Source organism: Osmerus eperlanus, chromosome 6 (assembly GCF_963692335.1).
Source record: "Osmerus eperlanus chromosome 6, fOsmEpe2.1, whole genome shotgun sequence".
NCBI classification, from domain to species: domain Eukaryota; kingdom Metazoa; phylum Chordata; class Actinopteri; order Osmeriformes; family Osmeridae; genus Osmerus; species Osmerus eperlanus.
The window spans coordinates 5536054-5551308 of NC_085023.1; the positions used below are offsets into that span (position 1 = coordinate 5536054).

Genomic DNA, 15255 nt, shown 5'->3' on the forward strand with positions numbered 1-15255 from the left:
TCACTGCAGTTTTTCCTCCTACTCACCATATCGGATCATATCCTAACGATTTCTTGATTAACACAGTTTAGTGCTAAGGTTTATGCAGAAGTGTCTGATTTTTTATTCTTCTCTAGCATTTTAGTAATAGATAATAATATAACATTTTGCTAAAGAAACACCCATGGCCAGGTCTGGAACTTTTTATTCTATGTTTGCCAAATCTTAAACTGCTCGTCCTGTCATTCCATCCGCATCCACCTTCTATAACAATTTGAGACAATTCCCAATGTATTTAGACAATTGATCAACTTCAGAGAGCATCTGCTCTGCTTGAATATAGTAGACGTTTCGTCATACCTGCGTACGGCAACGTTCTAGTTCCCACCACTACGCCCCACCCCAACCTGGTCAGGCCCGATCGGGCGGGGCTGAACTCCGACCCTGTGTGCATCACTTTGCCGGGAATGCAAGCACCACGTGTGTCCACGCCGGTCTGTTCCTCCTGTGAACGATTCACAGTTTCACCGAGCTGCAGGATAGTTGTAAGATGGCGGCGCGGTGGGGAGCAGGCGAGGAGATTATAAGTGCCTGCAATATGGAATTTTTCTCTACAAATACACTAGACGAGGTAAAATACATCTATTTGAATTCTCAATATGTTACTTTTTAAAAAGAGCGTCATGTAAATGTGCACCCTGTGCGTGGTCCTGTCCATGTGTTTTACATGCTTGCTAGGATGGGACTCGAAAAGTGACACGTGGATACATCCATGCAGTTCTGAATCTGGTAGGACTTTTAACAGACTGCAAGAGTGTAGTTTGAACCTTATAAACTGCAGTATTTTAAACGTACTACTGAGTCCTTGACGTTAAGTTTTTGGTGAATTATGTACAGCAGCACCTGGATAGCTATCACCTAACTGTGTTCAACGTGTTAGCAGCCTAGCTGATGCGCTACCAATGCACCAAACATCAAGTTAGCTAGCCAATTAATAAATAAATGGCAACTTTTGAGTGATGTGCCCAGCTTGTATGAAACATTAGGAATGCTTTCTTGCATTCTCCATTCGCTGTCAAGAATACGTTGTTCCAGGACAGGCAAATTGTTTACCAATATCAATTCCGTAATGCTTTTCAAATTTGCCGTCCACTATCGTTATGTTTGAATTTTGTCCGGTGTGTGCGGTAAATGACAACTACCCAGTCATATTACTGCCACCGTGTAATATGCCGATGATTATAGTTCAGTTTTTTTGTATAATCTATTCTTAATTTATTCATCTTAATTTCATGCCGGTGTGATGGACTTCTTTGGGGCCTTTGACTATCCGACTGATTCACTCACACGTGGTCGTGAAGTATGACGCATTCAGGATGCAACTTATTCCATGAAATATGAAACATTAACAACTAAATACACATGGCTATGTTTTAGTCCAATAATATCTTTTTGTGCCAATTGGACAACTATCCGGAGCAATGTCAACAATTTAGAGTATTGAATCTTGACAGCTTTCAACAGCACAGAAGCTTGTTTGATTGCGTTTGTGTTGTGTGTGGCTGTTATCAAAGTAAAATACAGAAATGTTGGTTACATTGTCATTTCAATTGTTGAATACAAAATCAGTCATACACGTGCTATTTAGATGGTGAATCACATGTTGGTTTGTGGTTTGAAACAGCTGACGAGCGCATAATCCTTATCATGAATGTTGTCAAATGTGAAACTTCTGCATACTGTGAATCTGCTAAATACCCACCATGTTGAGTACAAAGAAAAGTAGTATTATGTTCAGCGTCTTTCTCTGGTGTCCACGAGGTACTTTGGGACTTCCTGCCATGTCCCACGAGCTGCGTTTGTTGTAGTGCAGCACGTGGGCTCGGGATTTCCTATGGGCGAGGACGAGGCGCATTGGGTGCGGAATAAAAATGTCCGCGCAGGGTCCGGTTCAAATGCGCTTTGACGACACGTGGTTTACTGGGATTTTAAGAGCGTATTTGTACGCTCATGAGCAGTATTATAAACATGAATATACATTTTAAGAATATGACCAATCTGTCTTTATCTTCATAGTCAAATTCAAAATAAAAGTACATCTCAAACAGCCGTTTATCAATGTCCCACTTGTCCATGGGGTAAAATAATGACCTCAAGATTAATGTAGGTGTATATTAAAATCATTGTATTAAATTACAAATATTAAGGAAACGTAATCAATGTAGTGCACACCTTATTTTACTTTATTGGTCGTCTGCAGCCAGATTTCGCAGTTCATTAGCTAGCTGCTTTGCTGTTTATTTCAGGCTATTTCACCCCAGGCTTTTGTGCTGAGATTGAGGCCATTAAACATGATTAAACGCATACTGTGCCTCCATTCACTAGACTTCTAATTAAAGAGACCGTTGGTTCCTCCAGGCACCCTGTATCATTTGTTTTGATTAAATGTGGTGTGAGCCAGTAAAAGTTCAGTCTGCTGGAATCATGTGGGATGGTTTGGTCTGGGATAAGGGGCCAGGCGTGATCATGTGATGCTGTTGTTAGACCGTGGGGAACACAACCTGTTGCACACTCTCAACTGGAATTGGGAATTGGCTTGAAGCCCTTAGGGGTACCTTCTCAACAATCTTTCCAGTAGATGAAACGTACTGGAACTGGCTCTGACAACCCTTTTAGTTATGTATGGCGTCAGTTTGTCAAAAGTCAAGAGCGCGTTGATTATTTCACACTCGCAGATAAACTTTTCACTCGCAAAATGTAAGTACTCACGCATAGAGTTGTACAGGTAGCTGCGAGCGAGCGCCTGACAAGGGCTTATTGGTTAACTGCTCGAGCAGCGACATTTTGCTTGCGTGAGTCTAGGTGCCTTTTGATAATTTGGGGGCGGACACTTATGGAGGCACTGACCCTCTTATGATTGGTAGCTTTCAACGTGATCACCACCTCAGGGACACCCTTGTACCTTGATGGACAGCTTACGTTACACGAAGCACTGAGTGATACTACACTACATAAACGTCTGTTGGCTAATGTTAACTACGTACATATTACAACCCAATTTCTGAGTAAATTATTGGCTTGTTGGATGAGACCCCCCTTAATCAACCAATATCACTTAGGCCTACATTGAAAAGTTGAAAAATTCATATCTGCGCGTTATGGCATTCTACTGTTACCTTTCCAACAGCAGTAGTCCATCAGTGTTGCTCCCTTCCACACCAGGATGCGAGCTCGGGTTCTCTGGCACTATGATCGCAACAACACCCTTTGTAAATACTGCGTGTAAACCAGCTACAAAAGCTAGCTCTTCGAAGGCGCAGTTGGGCGCTATTTATCCTGATTAGGAAGTTAAACCAATTCAACTCGGTTACACCTATGTGAACTGTTATGACAGATGGTTCATTTGCATCACAATTGACTTCTCAAGAGGATGGGTCAGTTTTTGCCAGCTCCACAGGTCCCATTTCATATGAAATCCTCATTAACCTGACTAGTGAAAACAACCCATGCCGAATTTAGACTAGGCCTCAACCTTTAAGTTGTTCTCTGACCCCTGTTCTACCACCCCTCCCCACACACTCCCTCTCCTACCTCCCCATCTCTCCCATCTATTTCCACTTTGTCCTTCTCTCCCCCTCCATCCTTCCCTCTCTGCCCCTGCAGGAGGTGGATGCACCCAGGGACAGCATGGGGGATCTGGGGCTGGATGCAGCAGAGGCCCTGGGCACCCTCCAGGGGTGCCTGGACCCCTCCATCCTCTCCCTCTTTGAGGACATTCCCACAGGGGAGGTGAGGCTCGCTGATGCACCTCAGCAGAGCTGGATGACAAATAGATACAAAAATATTTGTAAAAAGATGTACAAATATTCAACAAATCTATATAGTGTGCAAAAACACATGCATACATGTACATACAAACACACACCCCTGATGTTGATAGATACAAAATAAAAATATTTTCAGTCCGCCTTCAGCCTTTTAATAACAACCTGTTAGCAACTCCTTTACTGAGAGGAATCCTATTAAGCCTCACCACAGCCAACGTTCCCCCTCTCCTCCTGCTGTAACCTGAGGCTGCCAGACAGGGAGGGGATATGTTGTTAACGCTGTGTGTGTGTGTGTCCAGGGTAAATGCCTGGATGAGGAGAGCGAGGCGACCCTGCTGACTGCTCTGACAGAGATTCTGGACAACGTGGATGATGACAACCTGTCTCCGTTTGACACCCTGCCTGACTCAGACTTGCTCTCTGCTCAGAAGGGCCGGGAACACTCTCCGGTCAGTCTCCCTACAGTTGCTACACACACACACTAGGAACTCACACCCCACGCACTCACACACACGCGTTCACTCAGAGGAAGTCACTCACAGACTTCCACGAGGAGATGTTATTGTCTTGTCGAGTATGTTATTGTTGCTTTGATTTACGTCTACCAAACATGTCAGTGTTTCCCCTACCATTATATCGGGGGGCGCCCCGCCCCCCCAACGCCCCCCCCCCCCCCCCCCCCCTGGAAGGTCAAGTAAAAAAAAAATATATATAATAGCGCCAGATCACAAAATAAGTAATTTAAGGTTACCTTTCCTATAAAACTGGTCTATAGCTTACTCCTTTTATTAAACAAACTAAATGGCCTTATGTTATTTCTTATTTACAAAACGGCATGTCATTTCTGTGTCGTCGTCCCCCAAAGCTGTAAACCTAGGGGAAACACTGTATGTACCATGTTTTGCTTTATGGTCCAGTTTCCCAGACATGGATTAAGTTTAACCACCTTGTAAGAAAGATAAATTCAATGAAAATCTCCCTTGAAAAAGCTTTTAGGCTACGACCAGGCTTAATCCATGTCTGGGAAACTGGGCCTGGAAGTGTTGTCCTGTCTTTGATAGTGATTGTTTGTAATGTTGTTGTTGTTTTGCTCCCTGTAGCTGAGGAGACTGCTGTGTCTGTCTCGCTCACCTCCAGAGAAGAGCTCTTTCTGCAGCAGCAGACAGTTCTCCACTGGGAAGGTATTGAGAGCCCTGTGCTGTCTTACTGGCTTCACTTGTAATTATTAAGTTTCTAGATAAACGTAGACACGGTGTGGAGGAATGAAAGCAATCCTGTGGTTGTCCCGTGTCTGTGGGTCTAATCTCAGATCGTCGATTCTGGTGACAGTCTTACCAGAAGTCCTCTGTCTGTTCCCCTCAGAGCCTGCCTAGGAGCCTGCCTGGCTCGCTCCAGCGGAGCGATGGAGAGGAGGAGGAGGACGGGGAAGCTGGCTCCCTCACCCTCAGCCCAGCCAGTCAGCCGTCCTCCCCAGGAGAGGAGCAGCTAAGCTGGGCAGGACTTAGCCTCCCTTTCCCCATAGCCCTGGAGGAAGAGGACGGTTTGTCCCTGAGCCTGGGGGACCTGGTCAGACACATGCACCCCTACTGCATGACTCTGTGTGTGGAGGAGGGCAAGGAGCAGTTGCTCCCAGAGGGAGGCATCCTTCTGGAAGTGGTGGACCAGGGGGAACATGGAGAACCCATCCTGGCCATCCCAGACCTGTGTCTCCCCATCTCCCTGGCCCAGATCCACGGTTCCTCAGAAGCTGAGCTGAGGGTTCCGGAAGAGGCAGCCATCTTGGAGAGGCCAGAGCTTGACCACGTCATAACCGACGAGGCCGCTGTTGAGACGGCGAGTCCCTTGACCCTGAAGTCAGAGGTCAGGGGCGAGAAGGTCGTCACTAGGAGACCCAAGGAGGAGACGGCGGAGAAAAGCCCGTCTCGAAGGAAAAAGAAACGTAAAGAGAAGGAGGCGAAGGTGGGCCTGTCTGAGAAGGCGGTTGCGCCCGTGGGAGGACGTGTCCTCCGCAGCACCTCTGCCCGCCGAGCAGCCCACGACTTGCCCAAACCTGCTGAGGAGAGAAGCAAACCAGAGAAGAAGAAGAAAAAAAGTGTCTCTTCTCCAGCTGTTGTCTCAGCCCCTAGATCCGACCAGGCTAAACCACGTTTAGCAGTCAGCACCTCAACATTACCCTCTCCCCCCAGCCTTAAGGTCGCCATGCCTCCGGTGTCCAAACCTGACAGGTTGCCCATGGCAACAACCCCTGAGAAGCTGCCCCAGCCCGTTCGTCTGCCCCCAGCTGCCCTGGCAGCACCCCTCCCCAAGTCCCACTCAATTGATGCCTTATCAATGACTGCTGCCTCACTGAAGGAGCCCCTACCCCCCGCTGGCCCCCGGGCACCTCGGGACCCCACCACCCCCTCACCCAGCGAAGACCCCCCCACCACAAACCCCGAGGCAGAGCCAAAGCCCAAGCCTCTCAGCCTCCAGCAGTACCGGCTGCTCCGCCAGCAGAAGAGGCCGGTGCAGAGGCTCGAGGACCACAGCACCAGGTGGCCCAGCCTCCCCGAAGCCCCCAAAGAGCTGTGTCCCATCCCCTGTCTCCCTAGCCCTGACCCCCGGGACCCCCGCCGCCCCCTCCTCCCCCAGCCTGGGAAGAATGAAGAGGTGGAGGTGAAGCCTGCTTGGCAGCCCATGGGTCCTTGTGCCCCACCCACCCCCGAGGCCTTGCTGGCCCCCCCTGCCTACATGGTGGCCTCCTCTAAGGCTAGCTCCGCTACCTCCACTCTGGTGAAGCATGGGTCCTCCCCACCCACGCAAGCTGTGCCAAACTCAGCCCCCCCCTCCCAGCCTCGTACAGCTCCTGCCTCGGCCCCCAGTCCCATCAAGGCTCCACAGGCGACCCCAGCCACTCCGGCCCTGCCCAGCTCACCCAACGCCAAGCCTTTGGCCCGTGTGCAGACCCATAGTCCTACGAACAACAAGCCTGCGACGCTACAGAATACCACCTGGTCAAAAACGGAAACCTTGAAGGCCCCCGCTGTCCAGCCTGCTGCCCAAACTCACCCTAGGGGTGGGACCCATTCTCAGCCTGGGGCCTCGGCCCCTGTGGTCCCCAGCGCTGCCCCATTCAAAACCACTACAGCCCCCCCCACCCCTACCGCTGCTTTGTCTTCACACACCCCTCTCAGCACCACTGCTGCGATACTGCCTTCCTGCAAGCCTTCTGCCACCCCAGCCTTGGCCCCCAGGCCCCTGGCCCGGGCGACCTGCCCCCTGGCCCACTCTCCTGGCTGTATGCCTATGAAGCCTGGGGCTCCATTTAAGGCCACCCCAGCCCAGCAGGCTCCTCCTAAGGCCAAGGGCCCCACTCAGGAGCTGATCGAGGCCTTTACCACTGAGATTGGTGAGCAGAGCAGAGGTTGAGGGTCTGAAGAAATCTTGTTGATTGTTGGTTTAAAGTAGTATTAGTCCAGCCTCTGCATGATGGTGATGGTTTGGGTTGCAGGCATTGAAGCGATGGATCTGACCAGTCTGTTGGAGCAGTTTGAGGAGACCCAAGGTGAGCTCTTAACACACACACACACACACACACACACCACACACACACACACACACACACACTGAACACAATATTATACACACACAGGTCTCCAGATCAGTCAATTCACCTCAGCCATAAAACAACTTAGCAGCCTTAACGTAGAAAAAGCATTTGGTTGCTTGGTTCCCCTCATTGCTGGCTCTCCAGAAGGCTTCCAGGCATGGCTGTTGTATCCATGGTGGTGGTACTGAGGGCTTGTCCGGGGGGCCACCGTGTCTGTTGCCAGCTACATTTGGAGTCGGAGGATCGGGTGGGTGGGGGTCATGTTGTAAGGCTATAGATACACATGGATAGGCGTGCCCATGTAAAGGGTACAAATCAAAAACAAATTAACTTGTATTCAAGCCCAGGGAATTGGCCTCTGCCAAAATATATATTTTCCTCCCTCAGAATACACATTTTCAGTAGCTGTTTACAGACATTGTGGGAGAGTTAGGGGGTCACTAGAACCCTCCTTTTGTACCCATCTTGACGGCGTGGTCACATTAAGCCACACATCCATGTGTGCATCTCTGGATAAGAAGAGCCTCTTGGTGCTCTGCTTCTGGGCTGTATGCTCTGGTCATGCAGAGCTGCGACTGGAGGTGGTGGACTTCTATCAAAAGACAGCTAGGGCTCGTCAGTTGCTCCCCTAGACATGTCTGCTGGCCAGCAGCTTCAGCCAGCGGCCAGGCACAGAGCGAAGGTTGTGCTTATCTTCCTCTGACCGAAGGGCCCAGATAGGTTTTTATCTTTTCAAAAGGTGTGATTGAACACTTGTCTTAACTATCTTGTCCTGATGCCGAGTTGAATGTTCAAAAGTCACAGGTTGGAATGCGGGGGACTCTTCTAGAAGGAGGGTTTTAGAATCCTTGCTTGCTTCCCCTCTAGAGCGGGTCTCTGTTCTGTCAAGTTAAGGATTGGTGTAAGCTTGGGGTTCCTCAGATCAGTGATTCTCAGAGAATACAGGGCCTTGTTCACCAGGGTCAGAGACTAGTGTGTGTATGTGTGTGGCCCTTTAAGTGTCAGGTCAGCTGCTTTGTACCCATGTGGCTTAGCAGCTGGAATTTTGCCCTGTCCGCAAATCAATTTAACTCTCACTCTGCTGACTAGTACAGGCCCCAACAAAGCAGGCACCCAGACCTGTGTGTGTGTGTGTGAGACAGAGTTGACTGCGTGTGTGTGTCCCTGACATCCAATAGGGCTTTGTGTTGGCCAGCCTTAATGGCTGGGCCATGTTTACACCTCTGCTTTTAGTGAACTGCAATACTAATGAAGTATAGGCGTGTTGAAACGTTCCTCCAATTCACAAAGTAATTCTCTACTCTCTATTCTTGTATGAAATGTTCTATATAAATAAAGTCCTTACTTACTTACTTACTACTACTAATGAAATGTCCCTGATGGGGCATAATTTCCCCCATCTGTGTGTGATGGAGGATCTGTCCTTAACCCTGTAAGACCCAAATATAGAAACAATGTCCAAAACATTTTTGGGATAAGTCAGATGATGTTGTAGGAGTCCTCTGATGCAGCTAATGAAGGATTAATTAACTTTTTAGGGAAACGTAATATTGCAACGTTGGGCCTAGTTGAACGTCAGCATTTGCTCTCAACCTGTCAGAACAAATACACAAAACAACTAATGGTTAATTTGGAGTGTGGATTGCTTACATAGCACTATAACAGTACATTTCATTAATAATAATCACCCGACAGTCATATTTTGATGAATCAGAATTTATTAAAAAAATATATAAACTGGATAAATATGATTCAAAACAGAATGAAAACTTCAAAGACCACGGGGTCTATTGTTCACTAGCAATAGTAGTCCCAAAAGCAGTTCCTTTCCTCTGAAAAGCGGAGACGGAGATTGCACTTTCTGTAGAGCGTGTTAGAATATCCTTTTATGCAGTGTCCTCTCGTTGTCTTCACTGGAAATGTGCGACCATGTCCCTGCGCACATCCGTTGGTGGTTCACATGCCCTCTTGGCTGGGAGCCCATTTGGTGGACCCCCATTACCTTAGGATGGTCTCTTCTGAGCAGTCACAGGTCTCTGAGGTGTCACAGTTATCGACGTCAAAGGGCTCCCACTGACTGAAGATGGCCGCCCTCTCCTTGGTGTGTTGACAGCTGTGTTTGTGATGAGGATGAGAAAGGAAGCTAGTTGCGCCTGAAACAGTCTCCTGTTCAACATCTTTTTCTTGGAAATATTGAGAGCCTTGCAGTCCCGTTTGTAGAGGAGACAGGCGTTGATCACAGCAATGATAATAGTGTGCCAGAAGATGTAACTGTATCAGCGGCGCAATTTCATGAGGAACTTGTATTTGGCTGCAAATGAGTCCAGCAAATCCACACCGCCCATGTATTTGTTGTATGCACCCACAATATGAGGTCTCTCAACTTCAATGTAAGATTTGGTGGCTTTGTTCCAGCGTTGAATCTTTTGCACAGGATCCATACCAATGGATACCATCCAATACCAGCAAAGGATGACAAGTGTGACTGCCCTGTTGTCATATCACTTGACAGCACATATGTTGTGGTTTGGTTGGCTTGTGTTGGTTTGCTCGATGTCTTTACCACCATCATCATCATCATCAGTTGGACAATCAGTGGGTCTCTGATTCTCTTTTTCCACTTCCTCAACATTTTCAACCACCTCATCACTCGAATCACTGGTGTCTGATTCCATGTCAACATCACTCTCTCCATTTTGGATAGCGTCAATGACATCATGCACACTGAAGTAAACTCCTTGCTGGTGTCATTCTGAAATGGAAATAATAGAGTATGTTCAAGTTCAACTAATTCCAATGCAAATGAATCCTATTCATGCAATACATTCCACTGAAGGCACGCACTATTGTCTGGCTAGCCTAATGTGCTCTCTACTTAACATTCTAAAAGGAAGATGCAACCTGCACATGCTATTTTAGCTACCATTTTGACCCAACGTTGTAAAATTACAACAAAGACAAAACAAGCTGAAAATCAAATGTGATGCATGAATTCCACAATAACTTAGTATTTACATAAACTACATATTCTAACAATCACCCCCAAAAATATTTCATGGAATTTACTTACTTCAATGTTGATGTATCCAGTCAAATGAAACAAGAAGATTCGCTTCCAGGAAAGTTTGCTGGTGGAGGGAGTTCATGGCCTTATGGCCAGATCTATATACACATTTAGTATCCAATGGCATTGCAAGGCAATACAATAAGACCAAATGGCCATGTAAATGCAAATGTTATTGTTGGAGAGCTAAAGGTGACGTTGTAATATTACAACAAGGGGTCTTACAGGGTTAAGAAGCAAAGCCAGGCGTATCCTGACCTCATCTGCATCCCCTCGCTCTCATCATCCCCCCCCCCCCCCCGCTGTCCCTCGTTCCTCCCTGCCCTATCCCCCACTCACCCGCTCTCTTCCATCTCTCCCCCCAGCCAAAGAGGAGCTGTGTGTTCCGGAGGTCTCTGGTAGAGCAGCCGCTGTAGGAAACTCTAGGTGAGTTACCCTACAGCCACCATGCTGCTCTGGGTGTGTGTGAGAGCGAGCCAGCTGTGTGTGTGTGTGTGTGTGTATGGTTACATCCACCAAGACCTGCCGCAAAACAAGCCATTGCAGCATGCGGGTTGGCTCTGGGCAGAAACCCAGCTCTGTCCTGCAGTGCTAGCGGCCCCGGCTCGGTGCTTTCTGGGTCACACCCAGCACGGCAGACAGGCATGGAGGCGGCGCGCTGACAGGTGTTTGTGTTGCAGGGTGCGGCCAGTTCCTGACCGGACTGCTGTGGAGCGTGTGAGAGCCGAGGACCTGGCCAGCACCGCAGGTGAGACGACAGCACAGATGGACAGGTCGGCTGTACCGTATCATGTTCTCAGAACAAACCTAACTGGGCTTTTCCTCTCTACTCCCGCCCGCTCCCTACACAGCCTTGACTCCTCCAGCCACCCCCCCTCACCTGATGTGGAAGCCCCTGGCTGCTGTGGCCCTCCTGGGGAAGAGCAGGGCCTCCGAGGGCCCCAAGCCTTCCTCCTCCAAGGCCATCCAGATTGACGCGCGGCCCCTGCCCTCCAACAAGCACCGTGGCAAGGCCCCGGCCAACTCCCCTGCCCCCTGGGTGGATCACACCCTGGCCTGCCTGGACCACGATTACTGCCTGCCCAGGGAGCCCACGAGTGGGGAGTCCATGAGCGGGGAGCAAGGCAAGCGATGGAACGTCAAACAGCAGCCCTCCATCACCATCAAGACCATCGAGCTCCACAGCCCTACCACCACCACCACCGCTATCCATCCCCCCCAGGCCCGCCCTGCCTGCTCTCCCTCACCACCCGTGGGCATGAGGACCCCCCCGCAGCCCCCCAAGAGCCAGCCCTTGGATGACAGGACTGAGCAGGCTCTGGGAAGCTCTGTGCTGGAGACCCCCGATGCGTCTCCCACCAGGCTGGAGGTGGAGGCTTCTCCCGTGGAGAGCAGCCCCAGGAAAGGGCCCTCAGGGCGGGCACACAGGGGCTACGCCGCTGCTTCCCGCTCCCCCAGCCCCAGGGAGAGGAAGAGAGGCAGGTCGCGGAGGAGAGGGAACAATCGCTCCCCCAGTCCTGCTTCCAGCGGCTCAGAGTCCAACTACTCCGAGGAGTCTAGATCACGCTCCCCCCCTAAAAAGAGGTTCGACACATTTTCTATTCTCACTATCCTTCCATCAGAAGTACACATAAACACTACAGCACCTGCATATATACTTCTGTCCACTAGGCGGCCTCTTAACACATCTACCATCTCAGACTTTGTCCTTCAGTGGCATGCTGGGATACATCTGTCTACATGTTGCTCACTCCTCCTCTGCTCAGGTACCGCCCTCGTCACTCCGAGAGCAGCTCCAGCTCCTCCTCCTGCTCCTCCTCACGCTCCTCGGCCTCCCGCTCTCCCCCCAGGACGAGGAGGCACTCCTACTCCTCCTCTCGTTCTGGCTCCTGGAGCCGCTCGCGCTCCCCGCCTTGGGGCAGGCAGAGCAGACCTCACAGGTAAAGCACCACACACCAGCGTGACGTGTACTGGCTGTTTTTGTGTCGTTAAACCATCAATTCAGTTTTTAATGGTGATATGTATTAAACAGCACAGCCATTATACCAACATAACCATCTTTGACACACAAATATAAGACAATAACACAAACCACTTGGCCATGAATCTGATGTGATCAGAATTAGCGTACGCCTAAACGGCATCTCACAAGTTCTGATCTCCATACCGCTCTATCTAGCATAACACAAAGACAATTCCATACAATTCCATCTAGCATTCTAGAGTGGAACCAGAGAATCCAGCATACCACAGTACATCCCATCTGATGGCCCTGAACTCCAAAGTTCCAAAGCTCCTTCAACACACAATGTTATAGTACACAGTTCTCAAATGTCATTGGTTACAACGACTGCTCCATTGATCAATTAAACCTCAACTCGGCTTAATTGTCCAACACCCGCATCCTGTAAGCAGCAACAGTTAGTCACAGGATGTCTTTAAGCATAAATTTCCATATCCGATGCCTTCTAGGTGGGCTGAAGGCATTCTCTATTGAGATTCTAGGTTGTATAAATGGTCATCTTATTCTCTAGATTGACTGAATTTGAAAGAAGGGTTTGGGGAAAGGTCCTGAGGTGTGAGATCTGGAATATTGTTTTACAACTGTCCGTCCCCCTCTCTTCCCCTACTCCCATGTCTCCATCTCTCTCCCTATCGGTCCCTCCAGCCCCTCTTACAGACCAGGCTACAGGCATACCTCCACAGAGAATAGCGAAGAGGTGAAGAGGAAGAAGCAGAAGGCGATTGTGAGTAACGCCATCGTCTCACATACACCCTGTAGCAGTAGTACGCCTGCACAGCCGTGTGTGTGTTTCAGGTGTCTTCATTCTTATATCGTGTCCCCCCCCTCTCACACATACACACACACACAGGAGGAACGAAGGGTCGTGTATGTGGGCCGCATCCAAGGAACCATGACCAGGAAGGAGCTGAAGGAGCGCTTCTCTCTGTATGGAGAGATAGAGGAGTGCACACTACACTTCAGAGACCACAGGTAAGATATGTCTGTACAGGTGTAGCCACATGCCACACAGCCTGTCATCCATCTCTGTAAGAGTCCAATCTGGGTTTCCTCTGAGGAAAGCAGGAAGATGGACACGTGAGCTGCTGTAGGGTAGCTGTGTGACTAGGGATGCGATTTTAGGTGGTGATCGTGACTCGTGCACTGAATTTGAACCTGTGAGGCCCCTTCAATGGCATTTCAGGCCAAGCTTCAGTGCTATAGCAACTCCAGGCTTGCTTATAACTGGGGCCTCCAGGCTACTTCTCCTGGTCGCTCTTTTAAAAGCAACTCACACGTCCTCCACATTAACGTACTACAGGGCTTCTGAACTACATCTTTCATACTGTACCATGTTTCTCTCTGGGGTCAGAAGTGCAAAATGATAGAAGTAAAGCACACATTCAAAGCGACCTGCAGTAATAAATGTTTAACCTTTCTGATTATCATGTTCTCCAAGTTCCCTCTTTTTCTAAGTTCCCTCTTTTTCTTTTGTCTCATTCCCAGTGATAACTATGGGTTTGTGACTTACTACGACACAAAGGATGCCTTCACGGCCATTGAGAATGGGGGCAAGCTACGCAAACCCAACGAGCTGCCCTTTGACCTGTGCTTCGGAGGCCGCAGGCAGTTTTGCAGAACGAGCTATGCTGACCTTGGTACATGTTTATATCCATAAAGGGATAGGACGATACTTTTCAGTTATAAGTGAATGTTACGCAACATTTAATTAATTAATCATATTACGTTCCCATTACTCTTTTATATAGTTGTATACTATATAAGGGTCTAATAGCTTGGTATGACAGTGGTGTCACGGTTCAATACAGCAACAAAGCATGCCAGGGAATAATAAAAATATATATATTTCTTTGGATTGTGGCAATATGGTTCAGAATGTAGCTGACCATCTCCTCTTCCTATCTTAAGATTGTCCATTGGCATCTAAAGTTTATTTCTACCTGTCTACTAGTTCACTAATGTCATTAGAAATATTAACCATCGCTCTCTCCGTTTGTCTAGATTCGAATCGAGAGTATGAACCTTTGCCTGTGAAGGGCAAGTGTGATGCACTAGACTTTGACACTTTACTGAAGCAAGCCCAGAAGAGTCTGAAGAGGTAACGAAAGGGTGGACCCCACCATCAGACAGACAGGTGGGCGGACGGCCGAAGGAATTTACGGACCGTTGCGCCTAACTTACCTCAGAGCCGTTGGTTGGCTCCCAACCTTCAACGCTGCCTTTACATTTAACTGTCACTGTTTTTGGTTGTTTGTATTTTTGTTTGTATTGTTTTGTTTCTGCAAGCTAACACCTTCTATTGAAGTGAGGATTTGTATGAAAAGAGAAAGTTGGAAAAAAAAAAGTGAATAAATAAAAAATATAATTTGTTTTTTAAGAAGAATTTATTTAACTGTATAATCAGATTTGCCATTGTGTATGGAAAAGACACGTTTTAAAAATGGGAAAATAAGTTGAATTGAATATTCCCTATAATGTCTGGGAAAAGGTTGAATTGCATTGAAGAAATGTACTGCAAGCCTGAATAAACCAAAAACTTGAATCGAGTGACTTGTCTTGGATCTTATTGGATCTTACAGCACATTTTATATTTTGAAATCAAGTAAAAGTTATGGTAAGAAACGTATGTGGGGATGTAACCGTAAATGTGTTGTGCAAGGTGTCAGCAGGTAGTTCAGTCAGAGATGGAGGTGGCAAAGTTGGTAGTGACTTCGAAATGGTAATTTCACCTATGTAGGCTTACTGTGTCCCCTTAGAGGCTATATGTTTTAAT

At 48.3% G+C, this 15255-nt stretch overlaps 1 protein-coding gene, 1 long non-coding RNA gene and 1 other non-coding gene across 4 annotated transcripts in view; all 3 read left to right on the plus strand.

Moving 5' to 3' along the window:
- LOC134021996 (uncharacterized) overlaps window positions 1–15255 on the plus strand; it is an 82437-nt gene that overhangs the window by 29309 nt on the left and 37873 nt on the right. The window lies entirely within an intron of this gene.
- pprc1 (PPARG related coactivator 1) lies at window positions 345–15028 on the plus strand. Of its 2 annotated transcripts, XM_062463136.1 has the most exons (14): window positions 346–610; window positions 3643–3768; window positions 4106–4255; window positions 4907–4987; window positions 5169–7194; window positions 7297–7350; window positions 10825–10885; window positions 11140–11207; window positions 11311–12043; window positions 12226–12399; window positions 13128–13206; window positions 13333–13454; window positions 13968–14119; window positions 14484–15028. In XM_062463136.1, the coding sequence occupies exons 1-14, from the start codon at window positions 530–532 to the stop codon at window positions 14582–14584; spliced, it is 4008 nt and encodes a 1335-aa protein (XP_062319120.1). In that variant the 5' UTR covers window positions 346–529; the 3' UTR covers window positions 14585–15028. The 2 variants fall into 2 exon arrangements, with proteins under 2 accessions (XP_062319121.1, XP_062319120.1); XM_062463137.1 differs by lacking the exon at window positions 4907–4987 and having other exon boundaries at window positions 345–610.
- On the plus strand, window positions 13621–13760 carry LOC134022930 (small nucleolar RNA SNORA50). Its single transcript, XR_009930716.1, has one exon. It is a non-coding gene; the product is annotated as a small nucleolar RNA SNORA50 (small nucleolar RNA).